The 23,310-nt window shown below is 51.3% G+C and overlaps 8 protein-coding genes across 8 annotated transcripts; 3 read left to right on the plus strand and 5 right to left on the minus strand.

The window, feature by feature from the left end:
- Window positions 1-225: 225 nt before the first annotated feature.
- On the plus strand, window positions 226-2,221 carry BO97DRAFT_420468 (dolichyl-P-Man:Man(6)GlcNAc(2)-PP-dolichol alpha-1,2-mannosyltransferase; the record flags this gene model as incomplete). The annotated part of the gene is made up of 4 exons (XM_025696657.1): window positions 226-299; window positions 368-1,040; window positions 1,105-1,899; window positions 1,958-2,221. The coding sequence occupies 4 exons, from the start codon at window positions 226-228 to the stop codon at window positions 2,219-2,221; spliced, it is 1,806 nt and encodes a 601-aa protein (XP_025556235.1).
- A 525-nt stretch (window positions 2,222-2,746) lies between these two features.
- BO97DRAFT_335547 (heme-dependent oxidative N-demethylase family protein) lies at window positions 2,747-4,266 on the plus strand (the record flags this gene model as incomplete). Its single annotated transcript, XM_025691429.1, has 5 exons — window positions 2,747-2,942; window positions 3,009-3,111; window positions 3,190-3,242; window positions 3,299-3,422; window positions 3,501-4,266. The coding sequence occupies 5 exons, from the start codon at window positions 2,747-2,749 to the stop codon at window positions 4,264-4,266; spliced, it is 1,242 nt and encodes a 413-aa protein (XP_025556236.1).
- A 181-nt stretch (window positions 4,267-4,447) lies between these two features.
- BO97DRAFT_360767 (exonuclease V) lies at window positions 4,448-6,687 on the minus strand. The gene is made up of 2 exons (XM_025692373.1): window positions 6,258-6,687; window positions 4,448-6,164 (listed from the first exon to the last, which is right to left on the minus strand). The coding sequence occupies exons 1-2, from the start codon at window positions 6,384-6,386 to the stop codon at window positions 4,671-4,673; spliced, it is 1,623 nt and encodes a 540-aa protein (XP_025556237.1). The 5' UTR covers window positions 6,387-6,687; the 3' UTR covers window positions 4,448-4,670.
- A 255-nt stretch (window positions 6,688-6,942) lies between these two features.
- Window positions 6,943-8,309, minus strand: BO97DRAFT_360769 (Mpv17/PMP22 family protein). The gene is made up of 2 exons (XM_025692374.1): window positions 7,523-8,309; window positions 6,943-7,435 (listed from the first exon to the last, which is right to left on the minus strand). The coding sequence occupies exons 1-2, from the start codon at window positions 8,044-8,046 to the stop codon at window positions 7,030-7,032; spliced, it is 930 nt and encodes a 309-aa protein (XP_025556238.1). The 5' UTR covers window positions 8,047-8,309; the 3' UTR covers window positions 6,943-7,029.
- Window positions 8,310-8,532: 223 nt separating this feature from the next.
- Window positions 8,533-11,193, minus strand: BO97DRAFT_475017 (MFS transporter). Its single transcript, XM_025700374.1, has 3 exons — window positions 10,473-11,193; window positions 10,149-10,403; window positions 8,533-10,079 (listed from the first exon to the last, which is right to left on the minus strand). Exons 1-3 carry the CDS (start codon window positions 10,840-10,842, stop codon window positions 8,875-8,877), a joined length of 1,830 nt encoding a protein of 609 aa, XP_025556239.1. The 5' UTR covers window positions 10,843-11,193; the 3' UTR covers window positions 8,533-8,874.
- A 3,972-nt stretch (window positions 11,194-15,165) lies between these two features.
- On the minus strand, window positions 15,166-15,795 carry BO97DRAFT_335728 (dual specificity protein phosphatase family protein; the record flags this gene model as incomplete). Its single annotated transcript, XM_025691438.1, has 1 exon — window positions 15,166-15,795. One exon carries the CDS (start codon window positions 15,793-15,795, stop codon window positions 15,166-15,168), a length of 630 nt encoding a protein of 209 aa, XP_025556240.1.
- Window positions 15,796-17,392: 1,597 nt separating this feature from the next.
- On the minus strand, window positions 17,393-18,255 carry hhtA (histone H3). Its single transcript, XM_025694552.1, has 3 exons — window positions 18,159-18,255; window positions 17,923-18,030; window positions 17,393-17,855 (listed from the first exon to the last, which is right to left on the minus strand). The coding sequence occupies exons 1-3, from the start codon at window positions 18,181-18,183 to the stop codon at window positions 17,578-17,580; spliced, it is 411 nt and encodes a 136-aa protein (XP_025556241.1). The 5' UTR covers window positions 18,184-18,255; the 3' UTR covers window positions 17,393-17,577.
- An 895-nt stretch (window positions 18,256-19,150) lies between these two features.
- Window positions 19,151-19,490, plus strand: BO97DRAFT_335543 (histone H4; the record flags this gene model as incomplete). Its single annotated transcript, XM_025691428.1, has 2 exons — window positions 19,151-19,394; window positions 19,465-19,490. Coding segments are annotated over 2 exons (270 nt in total), but the record flags the coding sequence as incomplete, so codon positions are not given.
- Between the last annotated feature and the right edge of the window lie 3,820 nt (window positions 19,491-23,310).

Below are 23,310 nucleotides of genomic sequence, written 5' to 3' on the forward strand. Positions count from 1 at the left end.
TTTCAACGGCGGGAACTTTTTTTCGGAGTGAATCGCCCAGGCGAGCCGAACAGTGGCTTATCGATAAGCAACCCGGTGCTGGCGGATCTTTCTTCCCGCGTCCGAGGGCAGCGCGTATCTATAGATTGCTTTTCAAACAGTCCATGATAAGTGACTGTCTCTTCTCCTCACAGTGAACATCCCCCGCTGTCTAGTTGTGCTGCTTGGTGCAGTCCTAGCTACATCATGCCACCTACAAAAGACGTAGATGCTGCATCAGCTCTGGCAGGCGCAACAAATTCTTCGCGAAGCAAAAAATGGTACCATCCCACCAGCTGGCATCTTCCCATCGCCCGAATGTTGCGCTAATATGACGAACTCTTGACAGGGCCCCGCCATCCCCTTTCTACCTGCCTTTGAACGTTGCCCTCTACCTCTGCCTCATAGCCAACGTACTCGCTGCTTTATATGCTCCAATTCAGGATTGCGATGAAGTCTTCAACTTTTGGGAGCCTGCCCACTACCTAGGTCACGGATATGGACTCCAGACGTGGGAGTACTCCCCAGTCTACTCGATTCGCAGCTGGCTCTATATTTCTGCCCATGCATTCATCGGGAAATTAAGCTCATTTGCTGTCAAAGACAAGGCCTCTGAATTCTATGCGATCCGGATCTTCCTGGCCATTGTTAGCTCTGCCTGCCAGACCAGGCTGTACGCCGCCATCTGCCGCACGCTTAGCCCACGGATCGGTCTCGTTTTTCTGGCGGTCATCCTCTTCAGCCCCGGTATGTTCCACGCGTCCACGGCTTTCCTCCCGTCTAGCTTCACAATGTACATGTCTATGCTCGGGTTGACGGCTTTCTTGGATTCGAGAGGAAGTCAGAAAACGGCTCAGGGAATTATGTGGTTTGGACTCGGCGCAATCGTCGGTTGGCCATTTGCTGGAGCTCTCCTTCTTCCACTCTTGTTAAGAGAGGCGGTTCTTGGCTTTTTTAGTGCAAATCTGCCCAGGCTGTGTCGCGGAATTTTCGACGGTGCTATCAGATGTCTCACGATCATGGTGTGCTTTTCTATTCTCGTCTCCGGAGACCTCGAATGGGCGAGTGCGCGCTAACGGCTCCTAGGTTGCCGAGGTCATGGTAGACCATGTATTCCTGCGCAAGCTCGTAGTCGTGCCGTGGAACATCGTCGCGTACAATGTTTTCGGAGGAGAAGGTCGAGGGCCCGGCATCTTCGGAACCGAACCGTGGACGTTCTATATTAGGAACCTGCTGCTCAACTTTAATGTTTGGTTCGTATTCGCCATGGCTGCTGCGCCCTTGCTGGTCCTCCAGGTTGTTCTTCCTTCTCAAGCGACCGACAAGCAAACCTTGCTGAGGCGCCTAGCTCTCATCACTCCCTTCTACATGTGGTTTGCGATATTCACAGCTCAGCCTCACAAGGAAGAGAGGTTTATGTATCCGGCTTATCCGTTCCTTGCCCTAAATGCATCCATCTCGGTGCATATGATTTTGTCGTATCTTGGCTCTAGTGATCCCAAAAAGCTCGCCGGACGCTTTGCCCCCAAGATCAAATTTGCAGCAGTGATGTCTGTGTTTTTCCTAGCCATCAGCGTGGGCTTCCTGCGAACACTGGGCATGATTACCGCTTATAATGCTCCATTGAAGGTTTTCGCGCCCCTGGAGCAGCCTGGGGTGGCTCAGACTGGTGATTCGCTGTGTCTGGGCAAGGAGTGGTACCGGTTCCCTTCTTCCTTCTTCCTCCCACATGACATGCAAGCGAGGTTCATTCGCAGCGAGTTTCGTGGACTGCTCCCAGGCCAGTTCCCAGTTGCCAAGGACTTGGCTTCTCTTTTGCAGGGCACCTCGCAGATCCCGGGGGGTATGAATGATCGAAACGAGGAAGACCTTGGCAAATACGTAAGTTTACTCCAGACTTTCCCCGCATTATGCTGCAGGTGCTAACGCAAAAGGTTAGGTGGACATTTCGCGATGCTCCTTCCTGGTTGATTCCCACTTCCCAAGTAGAGAAGCAACCGAGCTGGAGCCTGACTATGTTCATGATGAAACACAGTGGGAGAAGCTGGCATGCCACGATTTCCTCGACGCCTCCCAGACGGGTCTTCTCGGCCGCCTTGTCTGGACTCCAGATTTGCCTATAGTGCCGCAATCGCTGCAACGCCACTGGGGACAGTACTGTCTACTCCGACGGCGCAATACTGATGCAAACCCCGGGTATTGAAATGCACGAGCGCGGGGAGGGGGCGGTGACTTCACACAAACGGCAGTAGATACTGTAGATGAACAAGCATCATTCTCTTCGGGTTGTCCGTGTTAGTAAGTCATATGCGACCCTGCAGGATGACCAGCCACAAGGGCTTGTCTCGCCCTCTCTCTGGGCGACATGAGTCTTTGCCTGTTTGGGAAAAGATATCCCCCGGTGCGAACTGACACGATAGCAGAGATAAGACGACCAACAGCCAGGCTGATTGCAGATTTGGGATTCATGCACAGCGTAAATGTGAGGGGTCCAACGACGGATCTTATCGCGAGAGGCCTATCAGTCGCGTTCCATTAACAGAAACGGTAACACTGCCTGCTGGATGAAGTCTGCCATGCGCATTGGATCGACACCTACCACTTCACAGCCTATCCTCTCTTTCATGTACATACGAATTTGTATAAATATGTCTGTCCCAGATTGGCTTTCTCTTGAATCTCTACGACGACGAGCAAACAGAATTACTGCAAACAGCATACTAACATGATGTCATCCGAGATCATGGAGACGATCCAGCAACATGCCCCCAACGTGGCCATTATCTGCCTCGTAACCTCACTTGGAGTCTACCTCCTCAACAGGATCCTCCAAGCATGGAAGACACTCGGTTCTGGCCGCACGAGACAATCGACGCCGAGCCTCGAGGCGTCCAAGAGTGAGGATGCCAAACGGCCCCCTGGAGGTAAGATAGTAGATCTAATACTCATTGTAGCGTCAAGCAAGCACAGCACTAACGGACGCAACACAGTATGGATACCTTCTGATTTCAAACGGCCCCCTGCGACGCCTTTCCCAGACTGGGACGTGCACGAGACGAAGCCAATTCCCTACCGGCCATTTCGCTACGGACCGTAAGTCATCGATCGCCCTTTGCCCTACCTTAACGTTTCAAGGCCGCAGAAAGTAAACTGACTCCCGTACCACAACAGAAAGTACTTTGTCACCATGGGTCTCCGCAGCATGAAATGGGATGAGTGGATTGGTCAGTAGCCCTCTACAAACTTGGAGAGACAAGCACTGACTCGATGACTACTTCAGAGCTTGACAACCACTACCTCCGCTACCACGCCGACAAAGCCAAGCGCATCAGAGAACGGGGCGACAAATGCTGCAGAACGCACCCAGACGCCATGGAAGCCGCCATCGAGCTCCTGGAAGAGCTGTAAGTCCATAGCCCACCACCCAGCTCACCCAGCACCACCCTTCCCCCGAGTGAACACAGAATTAAAACGAAAAACAGCGTCGCCTACCTCCCCGAGCGCTACCCAAGCATGTTCCACAAGACACCGACGGGACTCACGAACGTGGTCACGCACGAAACCTTCAACATCACGCAGCGCCCGCTCCCCGAAGACCCGATGCGGACGTGCGCGCGGCTGATTCAAGACGACCTCGCGCTGATGATCGAGAGGCCGGACGGCGAGTACTACCTGCTGGCGGGGGCGATACTGCTGGCGGGGTTCTGGCGGCTGGAGGACAAGTACGAGATGTGCCTGTCGGAGATCCATACGCACGGGTCGGTGCCGCAGTACAAGGAGAAGCTGGAGCGCGGGATGATGAACTTCATGCGGCGGCTGCGGCCCGAGGACCCGGTGACGCGTAACAACTACTTCATCCAGGTGGACGACGCGCTGCCCTGGTCGCACAGCATCGGCTCCGAGGATGCCGCCGAGGTCTCCTGGAACACCGCCCAGAAGAACAAGGCCATCGAGCATCACTACTTCCGCTCCGAGCGCCAGGGCTTGCGCCGCCTGCCGCGCTCCGGCGCCATCGTCTTCAGCATCCGCACCTACTTCGAGCCCGTCGCCGCCATCGCTGAGGAGCCATACGTCCCCGGCCGGTTGGCCTCCGCCGTGCGGAGCTGGGGCGATGATGTGTCGCGTTACAAGGGGAAGGCGAAGTATGAGGAGGTCTTGCTGGAGTTTCTGGATAAGAAGCATCAGGAGCAGGTGGCCAATGGGCTGGATGTCGAGGCCGAGGACGAGGTCAGGAAGTATCCTTTCTGAAGTCTTCTTTCCCCTCGCTCCCGCCACTACTTGTTCTAGCTTTTTGTGAAGGATATGCTTGGGATTTTGTATATATGAAGATTTTCCACCGGCAACGTGGTTCATGATTTCACTCCGAGTATTTAGTTTGTTGTTTACGGGATCATGATTCAGTATCAGGGTGTTATTTCTTTTTTTTTTTTGTTTCGATTCGAAAATATTATCATACATGATGGATTTAAATCCTCCCTGCTTGTATACATGACAATTCTGCCGTCTTACTCTTAAAGAGTATGCAAGTAAATCCCAAAATCCTGACTTGGAAACCCTTCTATCCGCCCCATGGGCACCAGACATTCATCCAATAACAATGAAAAACATACCAAGTCCCTATTCTTACATGTAGTATAACCCAGGCTAAAACTTCAGGTGGCATTCATCTCGATATCCATCTTCTGCTGCCTCCGACGCGAGTAATCCCACTCTCGCTCCTGCCGCCACGAACACTCGTCCCGGAACTCACAGATGCGGCATTTCCACGCATCCATGACCTCCACGCCCCGGGGGTGACGATAGCCACGCCACCACTCCATCTGATCCGTCACGTAGGACGTCATGGAGGTCGGGTCGAAGAGGAAGGATCGGCTGCCCAGCACGCGTTTCTCCGTGTCCGTCGTCGGCTTGGAGGAGATGTATTTGGCGGTGAGCAGCGGGGAGAGGACGGTGGGGTAGGATTCGAGTGTGCTAGGTTGGAACTCTGAGGGAATGGAGGGGGCAACGGAGATGGACGTGTCAGGAGAAGGGAGGAAGGTGAGACGGAGGTGTTCTTTCATGAGCAGCCAGAGAGACGCGAGGTTGTTGTGGGAGGAGAGAATGCTGGTGGAGTCTTGGCTAGCGGAGGGTGCGGCTGATTTCGGTGAAGAGCTGTCCTCGGCGTCGGCGTCTTCTTGTGTGGGAATGAAGTCCGGGTCAAACTCCTGATATGAAAGCGCATCGAAGTACTGGTCATTAAGGCCGCCTACTTCATTGATGAAGGCGTCGGTGAAAGGGCGCTGCGCATCAAGGTTGTACCGCGCGGCGAGAACGTCAATGTTGACATCGTCGCTGGTGATGAGACGGTTGAGCATGTGGTAGTAGAATTGGAGCTGGAGATGAGTGGGACGGAACGAGGAACTCTTGACCGTTGGCACGGAAGCGCTGCCTCGCGTCTTGACGTCAGTCAGGTAGATCCGGGGTATGCTAGGCAGCTCGGATTCCTGGCTACTGGTGGCTTCAACGATGGCTTCCGGTTCATCCGCCTCATGTTCGTACACTTCAGAGAGCTTCTTCCCGCCTCGTGAGGGAGCAAGCAGGTAGTCTGTCAACGACATCTGATACTCCGGCATTATAGCCCTCGACGCCTCAATGCTGGCATAATAAGACGCGGCCGTGGCCTCGAGGGCCGGGTCGGGACATTCAATAGAAAGCTGGTCAATGATACCAGTGACGAGCTCGCCATCCACCAAGCCCCAAACCTCTAGCTCTCGTGTGATGCCATACTCCCTCAATAGCCGCAAACCCTGTATGATATTCCAAATGCGCAGGGCGAACGCGTCTTCCTTGGTAGTTATCTCTATCGGCACCGTGGTGTAGATCTCATCTTCTAGCGTCTTGTGTATCGTGCTTCCCAGCTTCATCGCTGCGGTCCGCCGTTTTCGGCCATGTTTCGTGAGCGTGTACCAATACTGTAGCTCACACCACGCGGGCGAGATCAGGTCCGAGACGGAGAAGGCCTTATTCGGGGGTCGTCGGAATCGCTCCACAGGGGATCGCATGTCTTCCTCTGTATTTACATCGTTGGCTTGTTCGAGCTGGCGAGCAGCCTGGCGCTCGCGTTCCTTCTCTCTGCCTTCGAGGGAGTTCGGGTGCTCAACTAAACGCTTCGTGGAGACCCCAGGTTAGCGTCGCGATCTCTCACGAGTGAAAAGCAAAGCGCAGCTCAAAGGACAATGGATAGACAGGGGCAATATTACCAGACGTGGCACCACCGTAACCTGGAATCGGCGTTGGCCGTGTACCGTACGGCCAAGTCTTGCGAATTTGCCATGCAGGCTTCTCCCTCCCGAACACCCGAGGCACTCGGCTAGACAAAGGAGCTGCATATTGATCTTCGATATCTCTAGCGGCCGCTGAATCTTCGATCGGCACTGGCAATGGTTGCGTTGAGGGCGCGGGTGCTGCGATCAAAGGCGCGAAGACTGGCGCGTGGTTCGTGGCGACTCTGGCAAGCAATTCGTCCAACAGCGCCTCTTCTTCGGGCGAGAAGTCGGAACCGTAATCGCTGCTGCTGTCGCTATTCACAAAACTACCGGGAACTATTATGGGTGACTTCGGATGGCAGGGCATGCCTGCGATGCGTGGAGAGCGTTCATGCCATGCGATGTGTGGTTGGTTGTGTTCGAGGGAGGACGAGGGCAGAGAGGAAGAGGCGAATGAGAGCGGGCCGATTGTGAAGCAGGCCTCACGTCATCCACCTCTTTTCGTCACTACTACCGATGCAACCTCTAATTTGACCATCAACCCATGTTTCTTTGGGTTAATATGAGATTCTCGTGGAATGTGCTGAACAAACAGTGCAGCTGTTCATGTCTATTCTTGGTCTATCATATTTTGGTTCTCGTTGATCTATAGACAAGGCCATACCAACCAATAATGCCGCACGCCATGAAAAAACGTCTAGGATATCCCAATCAAAGCAAGATGAAAAAACCAATAGGAAAAATCTGGATGCAGAGCACTTCTATATCATGCCTTCATTGCCGCTGTGTCAGCGCCAGTACTCACTGACTCAGGTATCTCGGCCATCTCGGCCTCGACCTCTCGCGCCGCCTTCTGATTCAACCAGCTCAGATATGTTTGCCATCCCACTGCAATGACACCCGAGAAGATGCTTCGAAACTGGGGCGGCACATACATGAAGCTGAAGGCGGTAACAGCCGGCCACAGCTTCACGCTATTCGAAATGCTAACCGGCAGAGCCAGCTTAAGTCGCTCAAACGTCTCCTCAAATGGCTTGCCTGTCAACAATGACTGAAGACCGAAAAAGTAGGTATTGAAGACGGGGGTGAAAACTGCCTGCTGCACGCAGACTTTGGTCAGGATAGAGAGGAACTTGGACGAGTAGTTGAAGTTATTATGGAGGAACATAAACCTGTTTGATGCACAAAGCAATCATGTGTCAGCTCTACTCTCCCATCGTGCCTATGATCACAAGCTAGGATGATGGAGATGTCCCTACCATTTGAAAGTTGGAATACTCGACCCTATCCCCACCGTCAAATGTCGCAGCGTCCTCAACGGGTCATATCCTCCACCGGTCTTTTCCTCCTCCCCTTGGCTATCCGTCCCAGGTTTATCATTCTTTTTCCCTTCCAACTGTGTAGCCGCCGTCGCGGGCGCAGGATCCGCTGGGAACAACAACTGCGCACTCAGATCTCCGCAAAGATAGATTATGACCGAACTCCACAACTGCGTCGCATACGGCCGTCGCTCCTGGACCCGCGAATATGCCCGCGCCACTCTTCCCACAGGGCCAGCCTGAATGATTTGAAGCAGTGATCGCGAGCCCGATTGTACAGCTGTGGAGGTCGGAACTACTGGCACACCCGAGGCCGAGGCAGCTGACTGCGCATTAGGTGGGGGGGAGGCGTTCGGTGGCTCTGGTCTGGATGGTGTTGAGGACTGGCATCTCCGCGGTCGGAGCGATCGAGACAGTGGAGGCGGCCGGGGAAACGTTCGGCTGCCGAAGATGGTAGCGCTCATGGTTCGACAGTATTGTGCCTCGAATTTTCTTCTCAATAAGGATTCGCATTTATGTATATATCGTAGTGTTGTGTATGCTGGCAGAGAAAGAAGACAATAAGGCTAAGGTCGCAAGAGACGCCTGGTATTGGTATCAGTGTTGGGCGACGGCCACATCAACGAGCGCAAACCACGAGTCCCACACCGATTGGCTCAGCCAAGCATGCAATCGTTTCTTTGGCCTAGAAATGCTGTCAAATATTGAGGCAGGCGCGACGGGCAAGACTCGAAAAGCGACTATGAAGAGAAGACATGACTATGAATCACAAGGGGGGGGGGAAGAGAAAGTCCGGAAGGCGACTGTCGGGTCCGCATAAGCATTAGCAACAGCCGGTGCCGAGGGTCGGCGAAGCGAGCCGATCGAAACGGGAGAAGTTTTTAATCGCTTATCTCCGAACAATCAGAAATCCGAGGAACCATACGGTATACAATAATGTGCACGTCTTTCATATATAACTTCTATTAATATCATTATTTGAATCGGAGAATCTCTATAACTGCGTGAAAACAACAAGGGCCCCTTCTCTATCATAAACAACAAGGGGGGTATAGAAGCACTGGGTATATCAGCATGCAAATCGTCTTAACAATCAATGCCCAAAGTTTTAGGCTGATGGTGTCTTTTTTCTCGACGCAGCCATCCACGGCTCACATCGACACCTTAGCAAAGGTAATAGATACTAAAGATTATATAGTAATCGCATCGGGTATGTGTTTTTCAAAAAGTGAACTGCCAGATCGGGCCGTGAGTGTAAATTAGACCTTCAAGGTTGCATTTGAAGGAACTGATTAGGCCTTGAAGGATTCACGAGTGTGGACACGGTCGATGTCGTAGGGGTTGCCCTCGTAAAGCGATTGACGGACGGAGTTCACGGTGCGGGTTGAGGCCTTGCTGCGAGTGCGATGCAAATCATCCAACCTCTCCTTATGGCCAGATTCGGAGTCAGCGCTAAGGGTCTCAGGGGCCGGGGCTTCGGTGCGGTCGAAAGGATGCTGCTCCTTAGCCTCCTCTTCGACTTCTTCGGTCGAAACCTCGGGTTTCTTCATATGCTGCGCCAGCATCTGTCGCATAAAAGCCTCTGATTCGGCGGCATACTTGCAGCGCTTGCGGATGGCGGGGCCATACTTGTAAAACATGAAGGGAAACGGAACACAAGCAAGCGCCAAGAAGGCCGGGATACAGGTAGCCCAGTGAATACCCAGGTCCTGATACATATAGGTGGTGAAAAGGGGGAACACAGCTCCGAAGATAGACCGCAGAACAGAGTTGGCAGCCAGAACCGATGCCGCAAAGATGGTGTAGGTATCAATGAGATACGACAGATTACTCAAGAACACCAAAACGAGACCGAATCCGAACGGCACTCCGGCGGCCACGCTAGCCATCCAGTGAATAGACGTGGAGTCTGTCCAGGCAAACCAGAAGAGACCAACAGGAACTGCGATAGAGGCAACCAAGCATGGAGGAAGGCGAGCCTCCGGGGGCGCAAAGCCGCCGTGCTTTTCTTGAGAGCGGATGTATCGCTTATTGTCGAGAATATTGTAGACCACGGCCCCAATCATGCCAACCATGATACCCAGGAATGGAAGACTGCCAACTCCCTGATTCCATCCACGATGGACCTGGTAAACAATGGGGTAAGCGGCGAAAAGCATGTATAGGGTTCCGTAAACAATGGCGATGTAAAGAGAAAGCAGGAACACGATCGGCTCCTTGAACAGGAGGATCCAGGGGCGGGACAGCGCAGTCTTGAAAGCCTGTCCAAGCGTAGTCTTGCCCTGGTCGATATCGATCTTGCTGCGGTAGACCTTTCCGGTGAGCTGGCTCAGTCTCTCTGCACGGCGACGGAGAAGCACCGGTGCGTAGGTTTCAGGGACAGTCAATGATCCAAGGATCCAAACAACGCCCGTGAAGGCACCCAAGAAACCCATCACCCATCTCCATCCAGCATTCATTCCCAAGAACCCACCGATGATAGGACCGAGCACGGGACCTGTTATGGAGGCAATGGTTAGTTAAAGCCCGAGAAAGGTAGTGCGCAAAATACAGAGCGGAGGCATACCCAAGAATGGAGCCGCCGCGAACAAGCTAGTGGCAACACCTCTTTGCTTCGCCGGAAACATGTCGGCAATGACACCACCGGCATTGGTCATGGGTGATGATCCAAAAGAACCAGCAAAGAAACGGAGGATGATAAGGGTATAGGCGTTCTGGGAACCAGCACCGCCCGCGGTAAACGCTGTGAGCGCCATATAAGTAACGCAATACACGATCTGACGGCCAAACATCTCTGATAGCGGCGCCCACAAAAGCGGACCTATTGACTTGTTAGAAGGGATTGCTGAAGACAGATGTGAGGGCGGGGAAGAGGGATTCAAGAGCGTACCAATAGCAAAACCAAGGACGAAGAGAGAGACACCAAGGGTCGCCACTTCCGTGCCGATTCCAAAGTCTTTTTCAATCTCAACAATGCCACCAGTGTAGGCCGAGGACACAAGGGCAACGGCCAACGTCGCAAGCGCCATCATCATGGTGAAGGTCCATTTCTTCGTCTCGCTGAACTGCATGGGGTTTCGCGGGTCCTGGGGGAGCCAGGTAACTGCATAAGGATCCTCATCGGTACCAGATCCGGGGTAGTGATGGTCGATAATCTCTTGCGTGATGACGCCTTGGTCGGTCAATAGACGCCAAAATGGGATCTTGTTGCTGGCGATAGCCACGGCCGAAGGCCCACTATCCCCCTTGTCGTTGGCCATTGCGAAGGGAGAAGGCCGAGCTATTCGTGGGGTTGGTATTCAAACCTCGACCAAGTTGGTTAATCGGGTGATATTATCTCTGAAGTGGTGTAGCAAGGTTGTTTATGCGCTGCTCGTTTGATAGAATACTGTATAGGGCAGGCACCTAGGGTCCAAACAAACAACCCGTCGTCAGTAGTAACCGGAGGTGACGAGACGTATAGCAGGCTACTACAATGTAGTAGGTAGTGGTAGTAAGCGCAACCAGCTGGATCACTATAGCCGACGTCTGAGGGCAACGATCAAATCAGGTGGGATCCAGAGATGATCTCCAACTTAAAACCGGAACAACCTACGATCAAGGGATATGGCTTCGGATATATACAGCGCCCTAGCGACGGGGGGGGGTTAGAAATTTCTGTTAATCTCTGCACCACCTGGCAATGTCCCACCAGGGCCACCACGGCGTCATCACGTCCTGGCGCAGGAGACGGGACGACTAATCGTTTAAAGGACTTTAGCCTCGGATCTTCGCCGGTCGGAGACCAGAGACAGGAACCCAGGGACACGCCAACCCAGCAGTTCCCAAAAGGGGTCTTTTCTGCCGAAATTCGTGCATAGAGATCAGCTTATGCAGAGCACAAATTCATCACTGGCATGGGCGAGACTGCATGGGCTCAGCCAGTGTGGGCCGACAAACCCACCCAGGAGGCTCGGGGTGCTGGTTCCATGGACGAATCCGCGCACCTCGTGGACGGATATCCCGATGGCGTCTGCAAGTGCTCGTTTTGATTAGTCGGTGGTGATGAAAAAAGTGCTGAAGTGGGGGCTTTGTGGTGTGATGGGAAATTTTATCTATCGACAGGGGAAGTTGCCGAGGTTCAGCGCGATAGCCAGTTACTTGTCTTATATAATCGAAGGCCGCAGTCAGATAGGGCCGTTTCAGATTACTTAGCTGGATATTATTGAACTCGGCCCACTGTCGGAAGATTCTGACCAGAGCGTTGGCAATAGGACTGATCACGAGGGCGTAGGAAATGATCCTGGTGCTTGACGGGGATGGCTGATCGGGGAGGGATATCATCATTCTGACATGCTGCATTCCAGAACCTTATGCTGCGTGTGGTCGCATAAAAGCCCCAGGACGGGCTAGCGTTCTTCTAGAACGGGCAGTTCCATGGATGATGAGTCGAACCTGAAAGAGACCTTTAGGGAAGAATCATGAACTCGATCAAACACCGCCAAGCTCGCAGCGGGATCCCGACGAAAATCCGGCTTCACGGATAACCAAATTAACACTTGACTCTCAACAGTCATCTTTGAAGGTGGGCCAAATCAAACGCAATATCTGACCATCAACCAAGGATCCTTCGTGTACCATCTGCCTGTTTCTGCATTGCAGCCCTGACACGTAGGCACATTATCAGTTGCTCACACACTCGCAATGTAATGCTCGGTGTTGCGCGAATGTTCCTACGGGGTCATCGAAATCATCATGCCGCTACCGATGATGTTGCAGGGCCCTTAGGCTGGGATGATACACCTTGCACGTAATGATAATGCAGTAGGATCAGCCCCAATATATTTAGAAGATTGCCGGACTACGCCGCCGCCCCACCACTCCCATATCAGTTCTGCCTACTCATATTAGTCATTTCTGGGCATGATCTAACCTTGATCTAAGAGCCTTGAGAATGAAGGCTCACAAAGGCTTTATGATCAACATTCAACATCAGCATTGTGAAAGTCAAAGATGACAAGCATAATCAAAGGAAGCAAGCGGCAATCTGGCGGTCTTGTCCTCCTCACTAGATAGCGTTCCGTAGCGCCGGTGGCTTGATTGCCCTCCTCACTAGTTCATCGAGAAGAGGGGGAGGCGTGAGGTCTTACCGCTCCACCATCTGACCAGCTCTGGAGAATACGAGTCGGAGTCAGGACGCGCACACGGCGGTCTGAGTCTTTGAGTTGCATTCGACCTGTTCAATCTTCTCCAGTTCCCGCCAATCCGGGAGTGGACTGATTGATAGATGTGACCCATCTCCCTCCCAAGTCAGGGAAGTGGCAGCCTCCTAGCAGTCGGTCAAGTAGATGCTCTAATGTTATTCCTACAAACTCTGGCAATAATATATTTATAGAACTGTAGTTCTGCCCGATACTGCTCTCTTAATTCTCTTATCAACTATTATTTTCTTTCTAAACTATATTCAATGAACAATAAAACCACTTACATCATGGGGAATATCGGGGATCGAATTGATGAGCAGAGTTACAGGGTGAGTCAAAGAAGCTTGAACTTGACACCTCATATGGTACCGGGGCAAAGAGCCCTTGCAGAGCCTGAAACTTCGAAATCAGCAATAACGCAGAGCTGGTTGAGGGCTGTATCCGCTCTTTTGAATTGCGCCTGATGTTCCGATGGTTTTACAGAAGCAAATCCGCTTCGACCGACCTCCGCCGAAAGGTCGCTCTGAAACACTTTTCCATTGAGGAAAGACAGCGGGCTCTAGTACTCAGATGCCTTGATCTCTCGGACATCCACGCCACAGAAGCATTTTTAAACACATAGGCTGCGGGCAAACTTTCCGAAGGGTCGCAGGTATGTGTGATGTGGTTTTACATTCGCTTCCGTATAAGTTCAAAAAGAATATAATGTAAAACGTTCACCTATGATCTACTTCTTCGAGATTAAGTATCACTTGCATTCTATGTGACTAAGAGCGTAGTACTTCTCTGGGAGCCTTTTTAGGAAAAAAACAATTCAACACTCTATGTCCATGTATTGGTATAATTCTGCGTTCGAAATACAGCCTCATGGCGAACTCGACATGTCAATCAATTGCCCCTCATCAAGTGGTATAGTAGAACTGCAATGTATTAAAATTCTACTCCCTTACTTCCTGTCTGGCTTACTTCTTTCGCTACTCCTTGATATAAACGCGCGTGTCTGATGCTAGATGTTATTAACTCTTTTCTAATCTTATCCTATATGAAACCTGACATCTTGTTGCAGTACAGATTAAGCTTCTCCACTAAAGCACGAAGAATTTGAACTAAGGTTGGAGTAAAGAACTGGGAGCCATACATATGTCTTATTGGCTGGTGCTTACACAATTCGAGATAATCAGTTGTTGGTACGTATTCTTCGAGATGTACGGCCACAACACCACAATTCGTGCAGCACCACTAGTTTTTATGATAGGCCGGGAGGCCACACCTCTACAAATAGGCCTGCATTATGCTTAAGCGTGAGAAACAGCTGGCAAGACGCATTTAGTTCCTATTCAATCAAGCATGAAATATAGACCATCGCATCATTACTTGCTTGATTGATCGATGCATCGCCTCCGACCTCGCACAACATCAGCCTACAAAAGTCCGTGAAATATGCCCGAGTAAGGCGCAGCCAACGGTCGACGGTTTAAGGGTAATGATATATTTAGCGCCTTCCTATCATCTGCTCAAGTAAATTAGAATAAGATTGGAACTCTATTACTATGTATCGTAACAGTTAAAGAGTAAGCAAAAACATCACTCGTTGTGTCTTTCGCCTCGGTTTTGCTACTGATAATACTCTTCTTTTGCCTACAGGAGAAATAGGACCAATATTTGGCACTAGATTAGACCTCTTTAAGAGCTAGGCTTGTTTAAGCTTGAATGAGCTGAATGCTTCAAGCGAGGCAGGGCACGTAAGATGTTTGCCTTTGGTGAACGCGGGAAAATACCCGTGAAGACATGGGCTATCTAAGCACCAAGTCTATTTATGATCCGGCCTCATAATCCCACTTGACCCACGGGCTCATCCTTGGAGTCTCTGCAGTCTCGTAGTGATCTTGTCACTTTGACTAATTCACACGATTCCCTCGGGAACTTAGTCTTCGCAGACGGTGCAACATCCAAGACCGCTGTTATGACTCGAGGCCTCCGTCTTGACGTGTACTAGAACTCGAAAGATCCGACAAAGGCCACCAGAATAATACAGGCCAGCAGCAAAGCAGGAGACAGGACCATTATTGGTTTTATCAAAGGTAGAACCGGAGGCCACAAGGATACATACCAAGTCACCGGTGAGAAGATTCGTTTTGAATTGGGAGACCAATTCAATATCAAGCACGGTGCAGTCGAGGAACACAAGGCAAAGGTGAGAGCCGTTTTCTTCTAGCTTCTAGCTGTCGAGGACCGTGAGTATGAATACGGAGAATCCGCGACCGAAGTATTGGTGGGATTGCTGCTGTCGCTGCCGCCCCAATGGCCATAACGTCGTGTTTTGGTTGGAGGATTCGTCTTGGTACCTGCCACCAATCTATCGCCTTCGGCGGGTTGCCTTCTAGAAAACTGGTGCAATCATTAAAGGCTCTGGGGTGCGAGTGGCTCATTTCCTGTAAGCCCTCTTTTTCGGAGAAGAACATCTCGAATTTCCAGAAATGCTTTGTACGCTGGTTTCGGGACAGTCCTATCTTCATCCTCCCATACTTGGAATCCAACCTCCTCCCAAACTTGAAGTTGACGAGTAAAATTCGTGCTCGGCTTGATTTTTTGCTTTGATTGAACGAAATGCAATATGTCTGCTTGCTGCATGTTCAACTTGCGCATGAGATAGGCAATGATAATAGTCGGCGAGCGTGATTTTCCAAGATCACAGTGAATTAATATCGCCTCCGAAGCTGCACCGCGCCGCTCGTCATTCGTTTCATGTTTGCGCTCGACAGGTAAGGAGTGCAATGAGGAAAGATCTGGGAATGCCATATGGTCGATGAAGTCGCAAATATCGCTCATATGGGCGAGGAGATCTTGGGTCGACGAATCTGCACACTGAACCCATTTGTGACGAGGTTCTGGAACGCCTGCCTCTCTTGTAATGGTATTCCACCATACCCATCGAGCATCCGTGAGAGAGACAAGATTCGCAACTAATAGGCTTTGATGGACGAGAATTTCCTTTGCGTTGATACATTCGCTCGGCAATACGGAGTACATTTGAGGATATTCTACAAAGTCAATTCGCGATCGGGTGCAATTCGCACATCAAATACCACACGTTCACCTATGCCCCCTGCCTCGATGTCTTTAATCGCAACGTCGCGAGGAGAAAGCCGTGTGGCGAATGGCTAAGGCGAAGGAATTAAGTGAAACCTCTTATATCTCCTTCTATCAAGGCCGCATGCATATGATCATTGTCGCTACTACTCCTTTACTTCCTGGTTGCATATACCACAAACGATACAGGATAATATAGGATAAGAAAACATTGGTCTTCGCAAGGCAAGGCCTTTGGGACATGTATGAGAGGGTCTCTCGGCGCAACTGGGTCCTTTCAGTATCGACTATCGATAAGAAACCCCAAGTGGGGAGAATGCCACTACTAGTCCAGCTCAGCCGACGCTTGGACCAAGGGCTTGTAGATGATCTTCAGGACTTGCTTGCGCGAGATACTGAGGTTATCTGGACAATATGATCTTTGCTTCACACGGATACTAAAGTTGATGTTGATTCGCTTGATTATTCAATGACTAGGGCGAATAAATAAGTCAATGTACATCTCCGACGAAAAGCTAGATAGATGCTAGGTCGGTCGCACTTTCCAACGTTGGCGAACATCTGGGCCGACTTCCGCACTATCAGCAGCCACGTTCGTATACTATTGTTTTCAGGAGAAGCGATGATTCTCGCAAGTGACCGTTGCCTACTACCTTGAGAAAAGTTATACTGACTCTCTTTTGTATATTTCAGGCTACTGTCTCACTAGAAATTACCCCCATCCACCTCTCACACAATTGTTCAGTCCCAATGACCACGTCCCTTCCGTCCGAACCGGCCGATCGCCCCAGCACGTCGTGCCTGCGAACGCCCTGTATCATAGCCTGCTCGAAGTTTCGTCTCGAGATAGAGATCAAGGCTCGTAGAATTAATGAGAAGCCTTGAATGGTGATCTCTGCCCTTGTCCTCTCTCTTCGATCGAGGGACGACAGGAACCTGGTCCATTGCACAAATCTCCGGGTGTGCCACTGGTTGGGTTCCTGTTCCCCCAACTTATTTTTTGTCTTTTGCCACAGGGCGCACGAACTCACCGCGAACGAACGAAAGACCGAGTCCCTCTGGATCGGCGAGTTTCTTCATACCATGGCAGATAATCCGTTATATCTTCGAGGCAGGAAATATACGCGTGGCGATCAGTGGTGTTGCAGAGGACGGACTCAACCTGAGAGCGCGTCATTGAGCCTCTCAGATGTTACATTCTACGGGTCCTTGCGCGGTCGCGGCTCGCCCGACCTCGTGTCAGGAGTCAAGGAACAGCCTCATCGCCTAAAGGAACGAACTTACGGGAACTCTAGACTACTCTCAAGCAAGTTTCATCAAGCCAGGTCTTAAGTCTACCACAAGATAGAACATTATCACTGGGCGAATCACAAAGCTGGATTGGATTGCATCGTCATAGATACTGCATTTCGCGTCTATGCCATCCGGTGGCGCTTCCGGCGGAAGTCGCTTTCGAATAAAATCATGTGTAATGTACATATTCGGGCGGATGCATCGCCTTGATCATCAATCCACCCAGAGCCGCTGAATCGGCAGCCTACTATTTATTGCGCAGCAAGAAATCACAAAACCCATTTGCCGAGACCCATTGTGAAATTCGCAAAAGAAAAGAACCCATCATGTATCGCCAGTAGTCATGAAAAACAAAGCAAGAACCCCGTTATCGCCATCCCATAAAGGCCAACCAGTGCAAGAGAATCGACTCATTTAGATTAAATGAATCTACGAGCGCTCACCGCGGAGACGACGGGCGAGCTGGATGTCCTTGGACTGGATGGTGACACGCTTGGCGTGGATGGCGCACAGGTTGGTGTCCTCGAAGAGGGAGACGAGGTAGGCCTCAACGGACTCCTGGAGAGCACCGATGGCAGAGGACTGGAAGCGGAGGTCGGACTTGAAGTCCTGGGCGATTTCACGGACCAGACGCTGGAAGGGGAGCTTGCGGATGAGCAACTCGGTGGACTTCTGGTAGCGACGGATCTCACGGAGAGCGACGGTACCTGAGTGAAATATTAGAACTGAGTTCTGATCGCCACTGGGTTGTGAAGTGAAGATGTATGAACTTACCGGGCTTGTAACGGTGAGGCTTCTTGACACCGCCGGTGGAGGGGGCGGCCTTGCGGGCGGCCTTGGAGGCGAGCTGCTTACGGGGAGCCTTGCCACCAGTGGACTTACCTGTATAACGAAGTGGTCAGCATGAAGATGTTTCGAGGTGAGGCACGAGTGGGACGTGTCGCGAACATGACGCGAAGCCATGAACCCCTTAGACAGGGAGGAGATGGTGAAGGTGAGGTGGAACTTACGGGCAGTCTGCTTGGTTCTAGCCATTTTAGATGTTTAGGTTTGATGGATTAAGTCGACTTGAAGATGGAAAGATAAAGTAGTGGATGGTTGTCGATGATGGAAGTGGTAAGGTGTCGACGGATTGGGGAGATGTAAGAAGGATGGAGGAGGCGGGTGGGGGGCGGTATTTGTAGTAAGCGAGAGGGGTGGGTGGTGATCTGGGTGAGGGAAGGGAGGGGAGTGAATTGGCAGTAATGGAGGGTGGCCTTAGCGCCCGTTTCCTTTGATCCAAAAACCGATCGGAAAGCAGCACACCATAAGCTCTGATTTCGGGTCTCACTTTTGGCGGGCAAAATCAAAGGGCGTTTGGGCGGGAGGGAAAGGCGGTCCTGCGCTAAGCGAGTTCCTTCCCGCCCGTCAGCCAATAGGATCACAGGATCACGCATCTAGAATGACCCCCTGCCACCTCTTGATCCCAACCTCAGGGAAGGGATGGAGGGCTATCAGAATGCTTGGGATACTGGCGGCCACTGTCCAGAATATCTCTGATCTTCTTTCATCATTGATCTCAGTGGTTGGCAGCATTCCGGAGGAGATCAAGACTGCAGCGGCGGAATCACCACTGCTCGGTCACGTTGCCGGCCAGATCAAGCCCGCCGTCCGGGATCCTCGGCTCTGATTGGTTGATCCGGGCCTTAGCGTGTGATTCCAACGCTCTCCCCGCCCTCAGCCTTTCGCTATACAAATATCCCCCGTCCCATGGAAGCCTCTCCTCTTCTTCCCTTTACATCCATCACCAGTTTTAATCGCCCATCTATCTCCACCTCCCATTTTCTCCCAACTTTAATTCAATTTTAATTCCGTTTCACAACAAACCGTCAACATGACTGGACGTAAGTCTTTCTTGCTAATTCCAATCCCTCTTTGAGGATCACTATCTGTCACCTCGACTTGTATCTAACTTGATGCGTTCCCAACAGGTGGCAAAGGTGGAAAGGGTCTCGGAAAGGGTGGTGCCAAGCGTCACCGCAAGATCTTGCGTGACAACATCCAGGGTATCACCAAGCCCGCTATCCGCCGTCTCGCTCGCCGTGGTGGTGTCAAGCGTATCTCTGCCATGATCTACGAGGAGACCCGTGGTGTCCTCAAGACCTTCCTCGAGGGTGTCATCCGTGACGCCGTCACCTACACTGAGCACGCCAAGCGCAAGACCGTCACTTCCCTCGATGTCGTCTATGCTCTCAAGCGTCAAGGCCGTAAGTTGATCCGACGCGTCCAGCTCATCTGTGGTCTTCGTAACGCGTTCTGACTTGTTTTTCTTATCAGGCACCCTCTACGGTTTCGGTGGTTAAACGCGTTCTTCTTTTCCTGCTCTTTTCTTTTTAGCCATCCTGCGCGGTCGGCGCGTCAGTTGTCCTTCCGCAGCAGTGACGCGACGGTTTGCTTTTTCGGGTTGGTTCATGGTATGACTGGGACGTTGGGGTGTTCTTGATCTTTTCATTACAAGTATCATGGGTCTGGGTCTGTTTTTCACACTTTATTTACTTTTACGCGTCCACTACTGGTCTGCTAGTGTGCGTGCTTGAATTTCTGTATCATAGCGGCCTTTATGCTTCCGGCTGGTGCCATAGGCTAAACACGATCGCGCGACCTACCTAAGACGCGGTTGAATATGAATACAAACGGTCGAAAGAGTTCAAAAAAAAATGCTTCCTGTGTAGATTTGGTTTTCGTTCAATTGACTTGTACTTTTGTTTGTGGCTTCCTGATTGGTTGTCGTACTACGCGTCTCGCATCAGCGCGCGGTTGCAGGTCTATGCGAGCGGATATTCGTGTCCTCAGGCATACCTTCAGCTGTACTTGACCGGTCCCTTTGATCTTCTGTGATTCTACCTAATAAAACCGTGTATCTTGCCATGTATGTCTCTGTAGGCGTCATAGCGATGTGGCATTGATTGTACCTCCTACTCTGTTCTGCAGTAGCCACCTTCATCCTACTTTTGAAGCTTGTAGTCCGGATATTGTACGCGGCGACGGATCCGAGAGAAACATCTCCTTCTCTGGTACATTAGACCGGCCAACTTACTCGTAGTGCGATTTGTTGGTGGCATACTCGTGATAGGGGGATAGAAAAAAGATGTGCTGCTTGTGTTGTGTTTTATGGTGGGGTAAAGTGGTGTGAAGCCCCTGTATATCCAAAGGCGGGTTGGATGATGCATAGGAACTATATAAACCAGGGATATATATCAGAGCAGGTACCGAATATTACACCAGGTCCTCAAACCATCACAACTAGCGTCACTACAAGCACAAGCGAGCACCATCACCCTATACTGCAAGCTACAGAGCCATTTAGTATCGGAATGAGCGAAATTACAACGATATCAATAGTGCAATCATCCAAGCTGCTCGGTTACAACCATCATAGCCCGGACGGATGGACGTCGCGCAAACACATACATACTGCGTCCATACGAGCATCAATCTGTCCAGATTCTGGCTTAATGCAAATAAATTTGCTTGTACGAGCAGCGATACACTGAGCCACGAAGAAATCAGCCATTAATCACGCACTACAGCCATACAACGACTGTCAAGGCCGGGGGGTTCAACTCGACACCGACCCGAACCAGCGGGAAACCCGCAGGGGGTTCAACTCAAGCACCGGACTTGGCACTACAAGCCCGTTCCTGCATTGCTTTAAGACGCGGCCAGATGACAAGCCTCCACCACAATCACGGCAGATTGTCCTCGAGGAAACTAACGGAGACGGGGCAGAAAAGCTCACAGGTCGTGCACCCTGGATTGATACCCCCCAGAAGATCAGTAAATACGCCGCATTACATAAGTTCTATTACATACAAGAAGCTTCCTTGCATCGCGGTTACGGGGTCAGTCGGACGCGTCTTGTCTATCATCGCGGTTGAACATACTAACAACACATTCACAACTTACAATGATCCAAGGCTAGGCCCAGGTCTGAAAACGCGTCTCATTAAGGATATTGATGACGACCTCGGTATTCACATAAGTATCAAGTTTGATTCACTTCGCTGAAGAGAGCTGGAGATGTCCAGACCACACAGACACCCACCCGACTACAGTCACAGTGACTGCTGACGATCAAAAAAAGCCGAGCGAGCGAGTGAGCTAGCAAGCAAATACACGGCCAAACCCCCACACGCGCACATACGGACGGAAACGCAGGTTCAAACATGTAGGTTCAGTCGGGTTCAACCCATCGTGACTATTTAGGTTGAATCCAGGTCCGAGTGAAGCGCTAGGCAGCAACTCTGTCCCAACTGATGCAGCTTATCATATACCGCTCGGTTCCGTCGTTATACATGGCGAAAAGGGAGGAGGTGAAACCGAAACGAAGTGCTAGCTCTGGCCACTGAGGCGGGCATGTAATCGGCACGGGTCGACAAGAAGCCAGCAATGTCTAGTGGTAACCAGAGGAGATACTGGACCATATCGGAAGTGGGACCCCACACAGGAACTTGCATCATACGCGCGAGAGATTGAACCCAGCCACCACATTCACGCGGATTGCGATGTCTTACTCACGATGTCGGGCAGAGGCCGGGGGTCACCCCCCTACAAGCGAAGGCAAAGGCCTACCACCCACAGGTCTGTGGTCCGACCAGGCCGAACCTAAGGTCTGCCACCAGAAAGCACATTACGAAGACACAGAAATAGGCGAGATGCTCGTGCTGCTTCATCCAGCCGAGACACTTAGGTCTAGGATGTTTGACACTTAGGCCCAGGATGTTTCCAACTGGTTGTAGACTATAATCGCAAAAAGAAAACTCGACGTTGGACGACGCCTAGAATCAACGCACGATGGGACGTGAGAGCTCTGGTTGACTTGTTCCCTTCGGCTGCTATAACTGCCGCGGCAAACAAGTACAACGCGCAGAATGCTATTCGCGACGACGACGAGCGGAGCCAACCATCCTTCGCACACGAACCCGACACTGCGGAGTGACCACCACCACCGTCGAAAGGGGACGAGATAGAAGCTTTCAAGGGTTGTACGAGTGATACGCATCGGGCGACGGATGGCGTGACGAGAGCATTAGACCGCTCCAGTCGCATTCAAGACGGATAACCAGAAACGTCCCCCATGGTCACGCCCACGCGTTCAACACCAAGGAAATTACATCGGGCTTTGTTATGGGGGTATTTCAAGCTCCTCACCAGTCATTGCACGAGAAAGATATGCCGACTGTGGATTGTCGCTGCTAAGTCTTATTAAACCTGCAGGGATGCCAACAATGCTCTACTCAAATAGTGCTGTCTACCTTCCATGCTACCTCCGACTGTGATACGAGAAGCGCCCGGGGTACGCGCCGGGGTACGCCAGTCCCGATAATTCACAGTTTGGCAACCAGTTGGATGAATTCATACCCAAGTGTCTCTTAATATCAGCCTGCGTGCCTGACGGCCGCCTTTGTAGGCGTTTACCGGGTAACCTGCATGGTACTCACTGCAAGCCGATCTGACTGGATGACGGCACCATATGCTGCTTGGTGATTCCGCACAAGCTGAATATCGGACCGAGATGCGAGTGTCGCGATGAGCAAAGATCGGGTCGAATAAGAGGGACATACTGCGGATGAAGGGACTGGGTGATATGAGGACTGCCTCCAAACGCATTGCCTGGGACAGCGTTTGACCTCCGAGCCATGCTCATTATGCCTCACTGAAAACTCAAGTCGAGCGTGACACGCTGCTGACCTTCCACCGTGTCTATCTCCTGGGCGAATATGGCAGACATAAAAGTGATGGTGGCTCGGCTCGTACGCCCCCTGGCACCGTCGTGGCAGATTCTTGGTTGGACTGCTAAGTGACCACTGAGACCTGCTATGATTTCTCAGTTGAAAGGACAATTACGAGCTATTCGAGGAGGTCACCCAGTATAGCCTTATTTTTTTCTGGCTCTAAAGCTCTAAAGTAGACCTCGCAGGCAATTAGTATTTCTCGCGACTCAATAATGCCATGTATGCAACCCGGAACCAAACTGTCATCTTCTCACTACCTGTGAGGGTCGCTCTCCCATAAAGATACATACATCCCTAAGAAAAAAAAGAAGAATTGTTCCAGCACCCACACTTGACCAGCTCAGCCAATGCCCCAAGCGAAAAAAGAAGGTCAGGGAAGAAAAAGAAA

This window comes from Aspergillus homomorphus (genome assembly GCF_003184865.1).
Source record: "Aspergillus homomorphus CBS 101889 unplaced genomic scaffold BO97scaffold_2, whole genome shotgun sequence".
Classification (NCBI taxonomy): Eukaryota; Fungi; Ascomycota; class Eurotiomycetes; order Eurotiales; family Aspergillaceae; genus Aspergillus; species Aspergillus homomorphus.

Coding starts and splice junctions, on each gene's coding strand:
- BO97DRAFT_360767 (XM_025692373.1), bottom strand. CDS start 6,386: ATGCAGCTCCTTTGTCTAGCCGAGTGCCTCGGGTGTTCGGGAGGGAGA. Junction 6,165..6,257: donor TTACGGTGGTGCCACGTCTG/GTAATATTGCCC, acceptor GTCTCCACGAAG/CGTTTAGTTGAGCACCCGAA.
- BO97DRAFT_360769 (XM_025692374.1), bottom strand. CDS start 8,046: ATGAGCGCTACCATCTTCGGCAGCCGAACGTTTCCCCGGCCGCCTCCA. Junction 7,436..7,522: donor AGTATTCCAACTTTCAAATG/GTAGGGACATCT, acceptor TGCATCAAACAG/GTTTATGTTCCTCCATAATA.
- BO97DRAFT_475017 (XM_025700374.1), bottom strand. CDS start 10,842: ATGGCCAACGACAAGGGGGATAGTGGGCCTTCGGCCGTGGCTATCGCC. Junction 10,404..10,472: donor CGTCCTTGGTTTTGCTATTG/GTACGCTCTTGA, acceptor ACAAGTCAATAG/GTCCGCTTTTGTGGGCGCCG. Junction 10,080..10,148: donor CGCGGCGGCTCCATTCTTGG/GTATGCCTCCGC, acceptor CCTCCATAACAG/GTCCCGTGCTCGGTCCTATC.
- hhtA (XM_025694552.1), bottom strand. CDS start 18,183: ATGGCTAGAACCAAGCAGACTGCCC. Junction 18,031..18,158: donor TAGAACCAAGCAGACTGCCC/GTAAGTTCCACC, acceptor TTCGTTATACAG/GTAAGTCCACTGGTGGCAAG. Junction 17,856..17,922: donor GCCTCACCGTTACAAGCCCG/GTAAGTTCATAC, acceptor TATTTCACTCAG/GTACCGTCGCTCTCCGTGAG.